The 17,000-nt window shown below is 39.5% G+C and overlaps 1 protein-coding gene across 4 annotated transcripts in view; it reads right to left on the reverse strand.

Moving 5' to 3' along the window:
* POLQ (DNA polymerase theta) overlaps positions 1–17,000 on the reverse strand; it is a 54,837-nt gene that overhangs the window by 10,263 nt on the left and 27,574 nt on the right. For 2 of the 4 annotated variants that reach the window (XM_080576801.1, XM_080576803.1), the window contains exons 15-26: positions 16,611–16,854; positions 12,661–15,827; positions 11,501–11,644; positions 10,705–10,895; positions 9,001–9,241; positions 7,697–7,890; positions 5,898–6,035; positions 4,431–4,605; positions 3,835–3,961; positions 1,755–1,873; positions 687–871; positions 228–339 (exon numbers count right to left, since the gene is read on the reverse strand). In XM_080576801.1, the coding sequence (XP_080432927.1) occupies positions 228–339; positions 687–871; positions 1,755–1,873; positions 3,835–3,961; positions 4,431–4,605; positions 5,898–6,035; positions 7,697–7,890; positions 9,001–9,241; positions 10,705–10,895; positions 11,501–11,644; positions 12,661–15,827; positions 16,611–16,854 (5,037 nt within the window). Of the gene's footprint in view, positions 1–227; positions 340–686; positions 872–1,754; positions 1,874–3,834; positions 3,962–4,430; positions 4,606–5,897; positions 6,036–7,696; positions 7,891–9,000; positions 9,242–10,704; positions 10,896–11,500; positions 11,645–12,660; positions 15,828–16,610; positions 16,855–17,000 lie in introns of those variants that run through there. The other 2 variants (XM_080576802.1, XM_080576804.1) reach the window with 2 other exon arrangements.

Here is a 17,000-nt window from a genome sequence, read left to right on the forward strand (position 1 = left end):
TCAAACTGCTCTGCTTATGCACTAGGCTTTTTCATGAAAAGCTTTTTTGAAAAAGATAGGAGTAGTAGAGTGCTGAGAGAAATTTAGGATTTAAAGAGACATGAAGTGAAGGGGTTTAAAAATCAAAAGCAAGCCAACCACCCCCCCAAAAAAAATAAAAAATAAAAAAATCATACACCAACACCACCACCAAAAAACACCCAGCTCCCAAATAGCCTTATCCTAACCTGTGTATCTTGATTTGAAGGATTCAATGTAATTGGCAGCATCATTTTCATCAATCCCCATCTGCTCACCTAAAGATTTCGCTCCTATTCCATAGATGATTCCATAGCAAATCTGCCAGAGGACAGTGCAAAAAACCACAAACATATGGTGAGCCATGCAGAGAAACCTGAGCCAAAATAGCGTGATTCACTAGAAAACAAGTGTATGGTAACAAGGGCAATCATTCAAGAAGAGAGACTACCTTCAAGTCCAAGGCATTCATGCTGCCTTTCTCCGCTCCCATCCCCCAAAACCCAGACAGCCCCAGCTAAAACTTGCTAGGATCGGGAGGACTTTCAAACCAATTACTGAAAAGTCACAGCCAAACTCAAACAGAAAACCATACTACTGTGACTCCTGACGTTTTGAACACTAAACCTTCCTGCCAAGAAATTTGCTGTTTTTTTCCTAAAAATTACCTGTTTAGCTTGTTGTCTGGTGCTGTCTCCAACAGCTTCAGGATCAATCATCTTCCATTCTGCTGCAATGCTCTTAAAGACATCAGAACCCCTGTTCAAGGCTTCAATGAGTCGACAGTCACGAGACAAATGAGCAAGGATCCTCAGTTCAAGCTGAGAGTAATCAGCAGACAAGATTAAGCCACCTGAAGTCAACAAATTAGGCTAAATCATTATTTTATAAATTACTGCAACAACATCCCAAGCACATGACTCTCCACCTCTTCAGAAACTGAAGGCCCAAATCACATCTTCTTGACTGTTGCCATCATTTATGTCCATGTAGTAACAGCAAAGAAGATATAACATCTATTACTAAACCACAGAACTTTCCCCTCATCTCCTGGAGTTAACCTCACAAAGGCTAACCACAGTGAAAAGGACTGAAGTTTCTTAGGTGTTGTGCTTGCACCTGCTGCTCTGAAAGTTTCCGACAGCCCTGTCTATGCAACTTCAGCCTCTATTTCTTGTGAATACCTTCAGAAGTTGCTTCTGTCCCTGCTGAAAGTTGTGCTAGTCAGCAGTAGAAATAAAATCTAACAAATTCATGCCTGTTTCCCCAATGCCCAGGCCTGCCTGTTTACCATCCAGGCCCTACATCAAATATACCCAGAGAGGTATCTGACCAGGTGTCTGCATAGAAATCTAGCACAGAGATCAGACCAGCAGACTTGTACTAAGCCAGGGCAGACAATGTGAAAATAGACATTGGGATAGAGAGAATCCTAGCAGAGTGCAATTTGTGCATTAAGAGCTCTTTAAGTATAGCTCCTTAAAAAATATGTATTCTTAGAGAGGGAATAAAGGTGTGAACATTGCAATAAAAACATTTGAATACCGAATTAAAACGTTGTTCTTTACAGTCTTCTTGTGAATATTTTGAGAGCACACTAAGTACTGCATTAGTTTCCCAAGGAGACTGCTCAGATATGTACCATCACCATTTCTTAATTCTTCATAAGATCTAGGACTTTTTGTTATCTATATTCTTAACAAGTAGCTTGCACAGGAGCAGGATCTGGCTATTACCTGGGAAGGGAACAAAAGCATGCCGCATGCTAACAGAAAATGGGATTCCTCTTCCTTCAGATCTGTCTTCACCCTGAATATTTACACCATTAGGCAAAATACTGGAATGCCTTCTACCTCTGTGGAGACAAAGAATGACTTTTCTTCAACTATGTTTAAAACACTTAAAGATACATAATCATTTTTGTCACAAAGAATCAGTGAAAGCAAGTAAGACAGTAGCCTCTATTCCACTCTGCTGGACAACCCATACCTAATTTGACCGTGTGAGAATTTGAGACCATATGTACACCTGATGGGATTTACTGACTGAATAGATTTAGGGGTAAATATTCCTAGTATATTTAGGGTTTGGTCCAGAAACTGGATAATTATGATCCAAAACAGGTAAGATGAAAAGCCCCAGATCTGTGACAGGAGCATTCCAAAAAGGCAAGAAAGGAGTCCTACAGGAATCCTAAAAGTTCAACACACCACCTTGAGTGCCAAGTCTTCTGTCAACATTGTTCTCATATGCAGAACATCTACTCCAACCAACTGCTAATAGAGACAGAAAAGACCCCCCCTAGCATCACAAGTACACATGCAAAACCAAAAGTATACCTGTAAAAACAGAGCAAAAGTACAAATGATATGCTTATAACACCCTGCATGTTTCCTTGCTAAAGACTGAGCAAAAAATTGTCCAGTGAAAGGCCTTTATAAGCCCCTGAAATCTGGGTCAGGGACCTGATCAACTTCTTTATTAGAATGAAAAAGGTATCTCTTTGAGATCCATGAAAATTCAGCAGAGCAAAGCATGGAAGACACCACCTGTTCTTCCCTTGGGCACTCCCTTTGTCCTCTTATACCTTGTCTTTTCAGGGATGGTAGGGATCAAGGAGATGAAGGATAGCACAACAGTCACAGAAATACGTTTTCAAAAGAAATAAAGGTGAGGGACAACGTGCAGGAGCTACAGATAATCACACTGTCCAGCAGAAGTTCCCAATTTCTTTTTGTGAGTAAGGGCTTTTAATCACTATCTAATTTAGTTACATTGCTTTGGTCAGAAGCTTCTTACGGTAAAAAGGAGGAGACAGACAGGTATGGTAATTACTAAGAAAAAAAGACACTTTGGACTGAAGTTTGTAAGGCCTATCAGATTGAGACTACATGACAGCTTCTTTTGTGCCAGAAGTCATCTCTGTGCCTCTGTAATTGCACTGCTTCTGAACACAGTGGTTTAACTAAGGAATGTATTTCCAAAAAATCAGTCTGAAAAGCAGGCCTCTCTCAAGTTCAGCAAGGACTCCTTTCCATTGATGGGCTGCTTCCCTATGGAACCCAGCTCACTGTCCTGCATAACTGCTGCAAGCCTAAGCATTGCCAGAGCTATTTCTCAAAATGACACTGCTGCCTCCATGGCTAGTCCTGGTTCTTTTCCTAGAGGACACGTGGAACAAGAACCTGAGTGGGAAAAGAAGAGAAACTGAAAGGAGAGAAAACCACAACCAAGTATGAAGGCTCACAAGCTAGCTGCCAAAAAATCCACCTTGACAGTTCACGACTTCCACGCAACTGCTTATTCTTTGGCATGTAACGATGTCCAAATAGGGTGCTACCTGCATGCTTTTGAAGAAGGTGCTTTATCACAAATGAAATTAATAGCAAAGAACAAAAAATATGTTCGCCCATGTTCCTTTACACAGTGAGCTGCACAGCATAAAATGTCTGAGCTTTCTTCTATTCCTTCCACAATATCCCACCCTCTTTCAGTGTAGCTCTTAGGAAGTCAAACCAGATTCTAACCAGTTTAGTTACTCCTTAGACTCAGGCTTTCCATCCAACTGTAGGGTTTCATAAAGAACTACAAAAAGCAAGTGGCTACATGGAGCCACATGCCATTAGTATTATTATGTCTTTCATGTGTCACTGAATGCTCTGGTATTTATTCCTCTGAAAGCGTACGGGAAACACTGAGTAATGAGTCACACTGACAAGACAGCAGCCACAGGCAAAGTCAGAAAAGAGAAATTTCACAGATTGACCACATTAAGACTAGGCAAGTAGACAGAAGCTTTGCTAAGATCCTCCCTACCTACTGCCACAAACAGCACGAGAATAAACAGCTCGAAAGGGTGGGCTTTCTTCAACCACAGTGGGCATTTCAATCGCAAAATCTCTTGGCACATTCTGGATATTTGGCTCCGTGAAAGTTACTCGACCTGAGAAGGAAGACAAGGCATAATTAAGTGAGAGTCCAAAAGGAGCCTCTCTAACCTAACACAGGAGAACACACATCTGCATCTCCAACAACCAAATGTTTTGGGGAAAAAAATGAGAAAATTGAAGAAAAGGAAAAATAATTTGGGTTTAATGAGCTCCAGCTCATTAAGGTGGTTCCACTGCAGCACTTCCTTCTCACTAATAAGAAACCCTAAAATCCAGAACCTGTTCCAGGGTCAGAGATTTACATGCTAATATATGCAAGAAATGAATAACACTTCTCGGGGAACAAAAAAAATATGTATTTTAACACACTTAGACTTTTAGTGCAGGTTAACATGACAGAGGTATTTCTGTATTTTTATTTGTTTTGAAAGAGAGCACAGTCTTGATTTCCTTGATCTTTACCTCATACAAACACTGTCAAAAGTTAATAACAAGGGAAAATTTTTTTACACATTTCTTTACCTGTAGCTGTGTGAGTCTGTGACACTGGATATATCCTTTCCATTCCCAACACAGAATTCAATCTTTTTTCCCTCTGTAGCGGAAACACCACTTTAGTAATGGCATTGTTGATCCTCCTCCATTCTAGTATGAGCCCTGGCAATGGGTGAAGTGTCTTTAATTTCTCCAAAACATCCTTATGGAGAGAAAAGAGCACAACTATAATTAATTGCCTTAAAAGCTTTATTTATAAATAAGATATATAAAATATATAAATTTATTTATTTATTTATTTTTGCAATTCTGCAGGGAAAAGTAACTCCTTCACCCACAGTGAGTTTCCAGTTTCATTGCCTTAAAATCAAATGGCTACCTTTTCCACTTATACTGCCTACACACGGACAACGAAAACACCATGAGATACAGCTGCAGCTTTATTACACACAAACAAGGCAATCACCTCTCTTTGGACTTTTGCATCCTCATCACTGCCGTTAGTCTGCACCAACCAATAAGTCACCTGAAATGCTCATGGCACCACTTGCCATGGGACCCCTACATTGCCTATTTTTGCTCAGCTTAATGCTTCTCCTCCATCTTCTTGCATATTTGTCTCCCTCTTCTCCCTTATCTACATGCTAAGACCACTTTTCAAAAGACAATGTTATACAAACATTTCTCAGATACAACATTTTTTTGATGTAGCAGGCACTTACAACCTCTGCATTCCACATCACAAAAGGAAGGAATCCTCACTTTGCTTCTTGCTCCCTGCTCTGCCACCACTACCACACTTATTTATTCATAGCCACTTTAGTTTCAAAAATCAGTACTTGCTTTCCAGCCAGTGACTACGCTGAACAAGGTGAAACTAAGAAAACAATACGTTAATGAGTCCTGAAAACGGGGAACATATATATCTGCTAATGTCACTTGTCTGACAAGAGTACCCATTAGCCTGCAGTAGTTGATCACCTTCACATATATACAATCTTTTGAAATGCTAAATTTGATAAACCATAAGATCAACCATTCTGAAGAAGCATTCTCTGAAGCACAAAATTCAGACTGTGTGGTAACTGGTAGGAAAAATACTGTACTTAATCACCATGATATTTAAGTGTCTTTCAAGCTGATGTTGAAACATTCTTCTGCTATCGGTTTTACAAAATAATTATATTATTTTGGTCTTACATTTGGTTTGAAAAATCAAATTCTGCCTGACTATTCTCACTGAAACCTGCTATTTGAAGTTATGTCCTCGCTATACTTGGGCTTTAGAAGAGTAGGAATAGTTAATAACTGCTAACGAAGAAGGCTGAATCCAGTTTGAATTTACAGTGGTAACTGGCAGAGGAGAGGCAGTAATAAGTTTCCTTTCACCTAAGTCAGCATACCTAACTCCAAGGTATCCAAGCAGTGGATGTGTGAAGGAAGAGGGAGTTACTTTTACAACTACTTTTAGACCAGACCCAGACTTTACTGTACCTTGGTTGTACTGAACTGCTTGCTCAACCTAACCATGTTTCCTTTAGCAGTTGTTCTTCTGGTGTAACCCAGAGTTTTCTTGTTTCTTTGAACTGTCACATCTCCATTTTGTGGCAGTTTCAGCTCCAGGAACAAAACCTGAAAAAGGCCAAAGTTTCAAATCAGTTTCTGCATGCTACTCCCAGGAGAACACAAAAAGGGATTCAGCACTTAAACAGCTTATTTCAGCCAAAGGACAGTAGGAATGCTTCAGGTAATTAAAAAGCTGATTAAAGATCTCTGCTGTCAGTCATTCCTTCTTGTTTTAATTAGCTACAAAATGCAAGCTAAAATCTCATCTCCTAAATACTGTAAGTTTGAGTTCAGAGGTATGTTTTTAGGGAAGGTAATCAACTCCATCCAATCTGTGAGGTTACTGCTGATAGTCAACTGTAACAAAACAGAGTCAAGATGACTAATAGGGGAAAGAACATTGGTGAAGAAAAAGAAGTGTTAGTAGGGAACAGGCTTCAGTGCAACATGAATGGCACAGAAGGAGGTGGTCACAAATACTTTTTATAGTATGCCAGAATACTAGTTTTTCTAAGAAATTATCAAAAGCTGGAAAATGAAGTATGTGCTCACTAGTTGACATATACAACACAGTTCTTCATTTTTCATTCTATGTAGCATTGTACACAATTTAACAGCTATTGTATTTCATTTCACAGCTGGCAGAAAGGAATAGAAGTTTCTATCTCACACATTTATGTAGCATAAAAGTTTTACTGACACAAAATTAGAAGAGGGAAGCTCTACTAATCTCTAAAAGATACTTCACGTGATTCTTAACAAAATTTCTACATGAAAAACAAGCCTCTGTAGTTCAAAGAACAGCATTTTAGAAAAACTTTTCTTACCCTTTTCCATGAAGCAGAGTAAGAATAGAGCTGAGCATTATTTCAGGAGCTCTAACTCAGGCTAATACTACAGAGCAAAACTTCTGCATTTGCAACAAAGCAGGAACATTTCTATGAACTTCTTTTAGTGATTGTTGCTTGCAAATTTTGATTACTTATTATTACATATCAAGTATAGCCCCTCAAAAAGAAATTAATGAACTAAAACGAAGAACTGTATGCATAGCAATCCTAAGCTACTCCTGTGATACCATGTAGCATACATAAGAAACAGAAAGTAATGTTCTTCAGGAATAAAAGCATCAGTAATTTAAATACAAATCTCTTTCCTAGGCTTTTAAAAAAGAAATCAGTTCTATAAACAAATTGACAGGTTCTTAAAAAAAGGCAGTAATGCATTCTAAACTTGTAAAGCAGTCTTTCCTTCTCTTTCATGCCTGTGAAGGGACAAGAGCAACAACTCAGCTTATTCAGTACAACTATATTTAGACTGAGATTACATGATATCACATCTAATGTATGCAAACTACTGCTGTTCCAACAAAGCTGGTCTAGTCCTGCACCATTAAACCAAACTATTCCAAAAGCCATTTGATTGGCAGACCATCTCATGCTCGCTCCATGAGGAGCCAAGGTCCTATACAGACATATTTATTTCCACTTCACTTCTACCTTCCTTATTTCTGCTGACGTTAGCAGAAATCACAACAATCAGTAACAAGTAGAAGATGTACAGCACCTTGCAGGCAGCAAGCTCATAATTAGCATAAAGACTAATCAACTCTGAGAAGAGTTATATTGTGTTTTGTCCTTTCTTCATATGCATATACATATAAGCAAAAGCATCTTGAGAGTAACTTCTGAGAAGGCCTTCTCCCTCCCACCCTAATCCTCACGTACCTCTGCAATGTCATCAGGGCTGGTCAAGGAGAAACTGTGGCCTGCCAGCTGATATGCCTTGGTCTCAATCTCAGTTAGTTTAGCTTGCATGACCTGTTTCTGGGTTTCATATGCTGCTGTGCTAAAGCCAATGCCATTCAGCTCCAGCAGAGCCAAACAATAATGGCTGGGCATCTCCACTTTAGAAAACACTTCTGTAGTAAGTACAAATGACAAGAAAAACTTAACATCAAAAACAGATCAACAGCAACAGTTTCATAAAAAAGCAACAGGGAAATTCTTGGTTTTTAAAAAACTGAATGTCCTGACACACTGAAAACTTTTAATAGATTTAATTTAAATACTTCTATTTCTGGAATATTTCATAGTAAGACATTTATCACAAAAGTATTTAAGTTAAATTCTGTCAGAAATGTGCTGTTTTTTTCCCTAAGAAATACACATCTCCTTGGATATCTACATTAAGCAGATGTGCTTAATGTAAAGCTTTCTAGCTTGATACACTTTCATTCCAACACCCACCTTTTTAAAAATGTTCTAAGGTTTAGTTGTCACAGTCATAAATGATGTGGTAAACTTGAAATAAAAGACATCAGTAAGACTGGACAGACCTTAATCTTAGGCTCTGGATGCATTTAGCAGAAATAACATCACAAAGCCCATCAATAGGTACATGCTTTGGGCTTTTTTGTTTCTTTTCAAATAGGAACAAACACTCAGCAAATGTTAGTGCCAAAGCACCAGATCATTTGTTACAGGATCACAAAAGTTTCATGGGCACAATGCATATAAAGGGAAAGAATGCTACATTAGCAGGCCAAAGAGTAAGAAATATCCTTCAGAGAATATCTGAGGATTTTAAAAATTGTATCTGACAAGGAAAAGAAAAGGTTTTTCAAAATGCTGATGAGAAACCACAGACAGACCCGGAAGTGCCTTCATAGTGACCAGGGTACTAACCTGGGAGGTAAGGATCTGTTTGATTCAAAGATTTTAAATAAGACTTAGGTCTGTTTAATCTTGGGTAGCTGCCTGAACCAGTGGAACTGGTGGATATTTGGGATACAAAATCATCTTAAATCCTATAATGAATTCACAAATTTTCCCCTGGTTGATTTTTTGACAAAACAGATTATTTCCACAGGAATATTCCTCTTTTCTCTTAAAAGATCAACATCTTACTACAGAATACACTTAGATAAGAACTCCCAAGCCTCCTCTCTTTTCCACTGATCATTCAGTTTATGGTAGTATAGCTACCCTTACCGTCTGTCTTTACCCTCAAGTGGAGGATCTCTCTTTACCTGTCAGATTTTGCTTCTGTAATTCATCATGGAGTTGGTTCATGACATTGAAGATGAGCACAGATTCTATTGCTGCTCTGTACCGCCCTGAATGATCTCTACTGGCACTAAGCCCCAGGCTTTGCACTCCCTGGCCAGTGCCTACCCCTTCCAGTAGAGGTAGCTCATTGGGTAGAAATGTAGTCACCATGCTGTGAAGTGTACGTTCCTTAGAGCCAGAATCAAGCAGCCAACATGCAACCTTAAAAAGAGAGACCTCCATGAGACCTTTTTTCCATTTTAATCATAACACGATATTATTTGACTGGGGGTTAACGCAAGGTTTTACTGCAGATCATTTTTCTTGATTTGTCTGGCAGACTGTAAGAATCTGTGGAAAAGTTACATGATTTCAGCTAAAACCTTTAAGATGGCATAAGTCAACGAAAAGTTTCATTTTAACTGAAAGTTAATTCTGCACATTTGAAGATCATACCCTTTGTTGACCTAACACATCTAAAAATGCTGTCCTTCTTTTTTTTACTTATTAAATCCTAACATAAAAGGGATTAAATATGACAATCGTGATCAAAACGTGTTTACTCTGAAAACTGACTTCGTAAAAATCAAGACTTGCTGTTGATCTAGAATATGAGTCAAGCTGAGCTCTCCTATTTTCTGCATATCAGCACTAGTAGCAAGAATAGTGCATGGCAAATTTTATTCTCAGTAAGCCTCCTACCTCCCACTGTCTTCAAAGCAATTTTGCTCATAGCTATATTTCAATTTGTTGTGTCAAAATAGGATGAAGCACAGGTTTCTACATTGTCTCTGCCACACAAGCAGAAGGTAAACACATATATAGGTAGGGGTATGTGGGGGATGTGGAGGTGTGAATGTGTATGTATGTATATATTCACTGCATCACTAAATTTAACAAATACGAGTATGACTTCTTTTCATACATGGAACAGTATGGGGAAAGGTGCTACTTTTATTGCTCTTCATTTTCATCCTAGAACTAGATTTTAGTAAGAAAAGCTAAGTTTGTCCTAGTGTTGAACAGCTTTGCTACTTACCTGCAGACCTCAATATTGCCATCATGGTATTCAGCCTACATGTGATGTAAGCTGTAAAAATCAAAAACAGAAATTTCTATGCATAGAGCTTTTTCTATCAAAGGCAAGAAGGTCCTTTTACCTCTTCCTAGAGTTTCATTTGAATAACAGATGGTACCCCTACCTTTTGAAATTACATGTAAACTTTGTTTTGTTTTGAGGAAATAGTAGTAGTCCACACAAATTGCGGGTAAATCCTTTAGTGACAAAGTCTTCTGCTCAGAGATTCAATAATCTGCCCAGAAGCACTTCTGCCGTTTCAGTCGGTAGCTTCTTATAAGCAACAAGCCAAGAGTTCATGCCCATCCAGGGATTTACACGCATCCTCCCCACTTAAGTACTCAGGCATGAAAGAATAATGAGTTAACACATCACTGAATCTGCCCTGTTTCTCTTGCAGGCACCATGAACACACACAGTACAAGAAGTCTCCTCCAAACATTGTTCTAGATTTTCCACTGGAAGAAAATTTCCCTAAACCCCCTGGCAGAGGTGCATATTTAAATGTAAATTACAGAAGAAAAGTACCAGAAGGTAACTCCTGTCTTTGCATTTGTGTGTTTAAACTAGTAGTTTTACCCAAGATAAATTACTTAATCCTGCCAACCTTTGGGTCCTCAAAATTTCCTTCCAAGGAGATGCCACAAGCCATCACCAGGGTCTTGTAGTGCTGAATGAAGTTATACACGACAAGTGAGCGCTCCTGCTTCTTCTGCAGGTGGAGCTGCAGATGCTGCAATCTCTCTGTTACAGATAGGTTTTTGTCCAAAGGCGGTGGTGCCAAACTCGGACTGATTTCTAAGGCAGAAAATTCAAGCAAAATCAACTTTATACCCACTGTATAAGAAAAGCTAGATAAAATCTTGAATATGATCAGCTAAAACAACAGTAGGACAGTGAACAAATAACAATAAATCTATACCTCTTTTGTATACTTTATCACACCAGAAATGGCTCCCAAGAAACAGTGTGTTGTGTCTATACTACTAAAAAAGGAAGGCCAGGAATCAAAACCTAGCCACTAGCGCAGACTGGGTTATATTCAGTATTCTAGCCTGAGATTTGATCTAGAGAATGGAATTTGGAAGAGGTTGTAAGAGAAAAGCAAGTAAGCTAGAGGGAACACGGGAGTAAGCTAACATGTAAGCAGTACACGTGAGCAACAGTTCAGCACCTGAGCCAATTACCTGGCCTTATTATATAGCAGCACAGATATATCCATAGCAACTTGTTCAAGCCTGCTGAATGCTAAAAAGTGCTGATCCATAATATGGCTAAATCACTCCATCACAAAACTGAGCTGGGTTAGGGATAATCATAGTACTTCCAAAAATCTATCTATCACAAGTACTTTATTAAAATGCAGTGTCATGTAATGCAGCACAGCCTGTCTGCTCACTCACCATTCTGGTCTTGCATCTGCTGTAAAGAGATATAGTAGGCATCTTTTCCACCCCAACACACTGCCAGTCCAACTACCAAGATGTCTTCACAGCCTTGGACAGGAAATCCATCGTCTTTAACTTGCGTCCTCTGGGGAGAACTTACTAAGGAAATATTTTTAAGTTACAACTATAAAACAGCATCCATAAATGCAAGAGTATTTTACTCCTGAAAATGTAAGTACGTACAATTGAGTGCAAACTTGTTTAAAGTGAATATGTACCTTCATTTCTATCTATATGGAGAAAATATCTGTATTTCTTTTTGAAAAAAGAATACAACAGCAACAGTTTCTTTTATCTCTTAGCAGAAACAATCACCAATATAGCATCCCTGCAAAACTCTGGCCTTTTCTAGCAATCTCTTCAAAAGTTCAGGCAGAACTGTATTCCCTCCTATCAATCTGTAAAACATTACACATTTGTCTGTCAAAACTATATTTTGATAGCTAAGATTTTTTGTTAGTATGACCATATGATAGCAAAAAATGTAACTGCTTCATCTTGTGTTTTTAAAAGAAAAGTATGTTTATACAGCAGCAGCAGCAAACAAACTGCGGCAAATGAGTATTTCTGTGGGGGTAAAAAAAATATAGTAACAATCCAGAGACTGATCTGAATTTCATACATAGATACACTGAACCAAATTAAAATCTTGCAAACTGGAAAATATTTAACCTCACTTCAGAGGCAACCCCACAAGTAATACTGCTTGGTGGAGACCCTGAGCAATCCATACAGTTTATTGTTCAATATATTATTTATTTGAAAATATACTAAAACTTATGACATGGAAAGGTACATATGTCGAAGGAACTGCACAACACAGATCCATTTAAAATTAGATAAGAAACGTTAAGAATGTTTAGACATTTTCACATACAGATGAGCTGCTAAGGCTTCATTACAGTCACCAAAGACCTAACAGTGCAATGCTTGACACCAGCTCTCCATCCCCCTACTAACACTCAGCTCCTTTGCTTTACTGAGACTGACAATATTCAGTTAATGTCAGTGATTTTCCTCCTTTTTTTGCAAATTCTTTCCTTCTCCATCCCTGCTTTCAGCGGAAGACGCTACCCTGTTGTTCACAAATTAACATGCTAGAACACTGAACTAACCTTGTTTGAATCTGCCACCAATCGTTGATTTGGGCGACAACAGACGTTCTGTTCTTTCACATGCCACTGAGATGGAGAATCTGCTTTTCTCCTTCCATTCTGCAAGAAAAGTCTGGAAAAGTACTTTGTCACTTGCTACATCAATAATAGTGAAACTTTCAGCACTTAAGGGAATGAGTGGAAAAACATCCTGAGACAGCTGCAGTGAAAAGCCTTGGTCTATAGTGGAATCGTCTTTTATCCCATCAGTCTCAATTGGGTCTACACTCTCCAAATTGAACTGGAGTGTTTTTTCCTGCTGCTCTGCATCACCTTTGCTGTTCTGCTGTGGCTCAATCAGTTGCCCTTCCTTCACGCAGGCAACTTGCCTCTTCCTTGTAGATTTCACAGAGAGAGATACAGAACTTTGGGGAAAAAGTTCTTTGGGGGGTGTTGGAGGAATAAACCCATTACTGTTATCTGGTGGAGGATAGGATGTTCTGTTGCTTCCCTTGAGCTTAAGTGTTACACAGTCTGATTTCTGAACATCCAAGTCTTCTGTTTTGTTTTCTTTAATTCTGTAATGGTCTTTTAAATCCTGGCAATTGGGCAAAGGCTCTGCCTGACGATGATCAAATTCAAAAACTGCATCTGGCTCTTGATTAGCAATAGAATCAACCAATTTCCCTTTCAAACAGGAGCTTTGCAGATTTACTGAAACTGGTTCAATGCCTGAAGGGCTAGGCCATTTGTCTAATACATCCTGCAGTCCTGGGCTCAGTTCAAACGAGTGATCAGTACATGCCACTGGATGGGTTTTCTCTTCCAAAGTTTGCTGGCTGCTCTGGAGCTTTTCACCTTGATCCACTACTAAAACCTTTGGATTGGGGTCATTGTTACAAATCACTGGGTTTCTTAATCGGAACTGACCGTGAAATGAAGAAGGAATATCTCCCAGAAATGATGGGGAGTTTTCATGATCCAACACTTCAGCAATGAGATCAGAGAAGGCTAGAGAGCCATCATTACATTGTGCTGGACCCTCATGCTCTTTCTGATTGTCACTGACATCAGATTTATTCTGAACAGGCCTTACATTCTGCAAAAGACCATCTGCAGGAAGCAAAGCCCCCTGCCTTCCCTCAGGTTCCTTTCTGTCAGCTTCCACAGCTTGCATAGCTGAAAGATCGCTGACATTACTGAAGCTATCATCAAACAGCAAACTATCACTCATATTCAGGCTCGTTTCAGTGACAGGATGGCATCCTACTTGTTCTTGCTCCCTACCAAGAGGGGAGGTTGCTTTATTAGGACGTTTAGAAGCACCTTCCTCTTTCACTGAATTTTGGGTCTGGTAATCTTGTAGGAAACTGTGTAGCTGGGAGTCAGTCACAGAGAAATCACTTTGTTTAAGGAAAGGTGCAAATTCTGTTTCTTTTCCTATAGGCTGTGCATTTAAGTCTCCCGACTCCAAAACTTTGTTACCACAGTGCTGATCTGTGCTTTTTATAACATTATTTGTTGTGATAAGACTTGATAAGCCCAGTTTCCTTACTGTTGCAGCTAGCCTTTCACCAGTAGCATTTTCAGTCTGCAAAGTCCTTAGTTTCCTGAAGGTTTCCTGCTGTGGTACTGCTGCCAACTCTGAACCCTCTATTCCCTGCTGTCCTGTGATTCCAGCTGCTGCCTCCTGTTTTATTATGCTCTCAGTCTGAGTATCCAACTGTAAGCTGTCTTCAAAGTCTCTACAGTCACAAAAAGGACCAGAGGATGAACCATTTTGAACACCATCTGCATCACAAACAGCTCTGGAATTTACTAAAGAGTCTTTCAGAATATCCTTAGGATGACTGTTGCCTTTCTGTAGTACTCCAGCTTGTAACAATATTCCATTGGGTTTTGCACTCCCATTTTTGTCACCACTCTGGATCTGAATATGGCAGGATTTATCATCACCAGGACAAAAATGTGCAGGCTTCTGTTTCCTGCTGCCATTATGGACACATCCATTTCCAGAGCAGCTACCACACACATTACAATGATCTGTGCCTAAAGCAGAGTGCTGCTTAGCAGTCGTTGCCTCAGCACAGCTCACGTCTGTTTGCATTTCATTGACTTTATTCTGCCTACCATCAATATATTTGTTTCTCTGTATTCTAGCAGCAGCAGGTACTACTGGACTTTCTACGGTATCATGCATCTCCCTGTTGATATTTGGAGTACCCTGTAATATAACAGTCGCCCGAAAACATGCTCTTCCCTTAGGCACACCTTCATTAGAGGTGGAAGGCTCTGTAAACAACTCCTCCATTTTATCTTTCCTCCCACCATTAATTTCCCCCATCTGTACAGAATTTGAGACTTTGTGAGCTACAGACCTTTTTTCTAAAAATTCCTTATTATTTTGGTCTGAAAAAAAATTATCTTTAGAAATGCCGGGGTGGAAGGTAGAAGGCTTTTCTTTATCTATGTTAAGCATACTTGAATCTTCAAGTAGTGAGCTCTGCAGTTTTGAAACAGTATTTTTGTTCCTAGTCCGGTTTAAATGTGTGTCCATACTTCTTATCAATCTAGAGGCTGAAGATATTTTTCTCAATGTTGGTGTCCTTCTTTGCTCAGTAGGGAGTTCTGGAATTGCTCTCCTGGAATCTACCTCATTTTTGACCTGAGAAATTCCTTCCTTATCTCTGCTCATATTGGGATGTTTTCTAGCACTGTGAACAGTGTCATCATTCCTTTCCTCTGCTTGAGCTTGTTTCTTACAAGGGACTTGGTTCTCAAATCTGGAGTTTGCTGTACTACCGCTTAGTCGCCTTTTGCATCCCTTTTTAATATTTGATACATTTCCAACCTGAGAACCAAGGCTATTATGATGTTGATCTCTGCACACTTTTTTGTTTAACACTCTAGAAGACTCAGAAGACTGCTCTCCATTTGATCTACATGGTCTGTTTTCCAGCTCTGACTCACTGCTAATCATAGAGGATGAATCAGACTCAAGAAAAGACTCTGGGTTCCACTGCACTCCCATCAGTGCCAAATCCTGCTGGAGAAGTCCCCTGGCTTCCTCCACAATGAGGAAAGCTGCTTCACTTTCAGTTAAACCCTTCATTCCAGCCATCCAGATGCTGCGCACAGTCCGACGCTCCTCTGCTGATTCTTCATCTTCATCCACAGCCCTACGACCGCTGTGGGAAAGGTAACAGACAGATTTGAAAATTAATGCAGAAAACAGCAAACAACCCAAGGAATTGGCCCTGTTCTGCTCTGCTCCTATTTCAGATAGCATCACAGCTTCGCAGAAGCACTATGTCCAAAATGTACCATGCTTAATGGGAAATAACAGTTTCAGTTTTCCACATTCAAATTGATATCAGTGAAAGAAAGATATTACTGGCTTTTTCTACACTGCATACCTTAGAAGCATTCCAAGTTTCTGTAACCAAATATGTGCCCCAGATAAGTCCCAAATCCCTACTAAGGCAAGATCCAGGACTGAATCTACACACTTCCATGCAAAGAAAGGTAACCTCGGGAGCACAAACTAGACAGGTGCCATGACACAGTCCAATAAGTATATGATAGAGAAAGTTTGTCATTGCACTAACATGAAAATTGCAAGAGAATCTGAAATGGTATACAGTAATAAACCATGAACTCATTTGTTCATATGGTGGAGCACGAAAGTGTTAACCTTTTTGAGGCAGCAAAAATCTCCAAAAAGCATTAACAATTCAGGAACAAGAAGAAAATTTAGGTCTCACAAAGTCATGCTGCAAATACAACATGCTTCTATTAATTTCAGAGTAATCATGTAATTACTGTGATCAGTCACAGAGACCTGCAAGTTATTTTTAAGTAACATTTGGCAACAAGTCCCAAAAGGTTGCCATATTTAATTACAGGTTTCATCCTGAAATCCTTCACCTTATAAACAAACTTCTTTATTTCTGGACTTTCTCATTTCTCACCTTTTGAATGGTACTGAATTCTTCAGAGCAGTTGCCACATCACCAGGACTGGCTTTAGCAAGATCAGCCACTGTGACAAAGCCAGCGTTGTACAGCATCCTAGCACGCTGTGCATTCAGCAGAGAGACTCGTACCAGGTCACAAAGCTCCCTGTGAACCCCAAAAGTGAGGCGGCTCTGGAACTGAGAGAGCAACAGCTCCATGTTGTGCCAGCCCAGTCGATTACAGAAAACTGTTACCATTCCTGAAACACAAAAGTTACATAAGTCTTAACTCTACCTCCAATACTACCAAGCTGGATCCGTTCCCCTCTCTGTCCCAGATGAATAGACTTTTCCTTCACATTTGTCACCTTCCCAGTACTCACAGTAATGGCCACCATTTCCTAAC

Source organism: Anser brachyrhynchus (assembly GCF_964034855.1).
Source record: "Anser brachyrhynchus genome assembly, chromosome: 1".
Classification (NCBI taxonomy): domain Eukaryota; kingdom Metazoa; phylum Chordata; class Aves; order Anseriformes; family Anatidae; genus Anser; species Anser brachyrhynchus.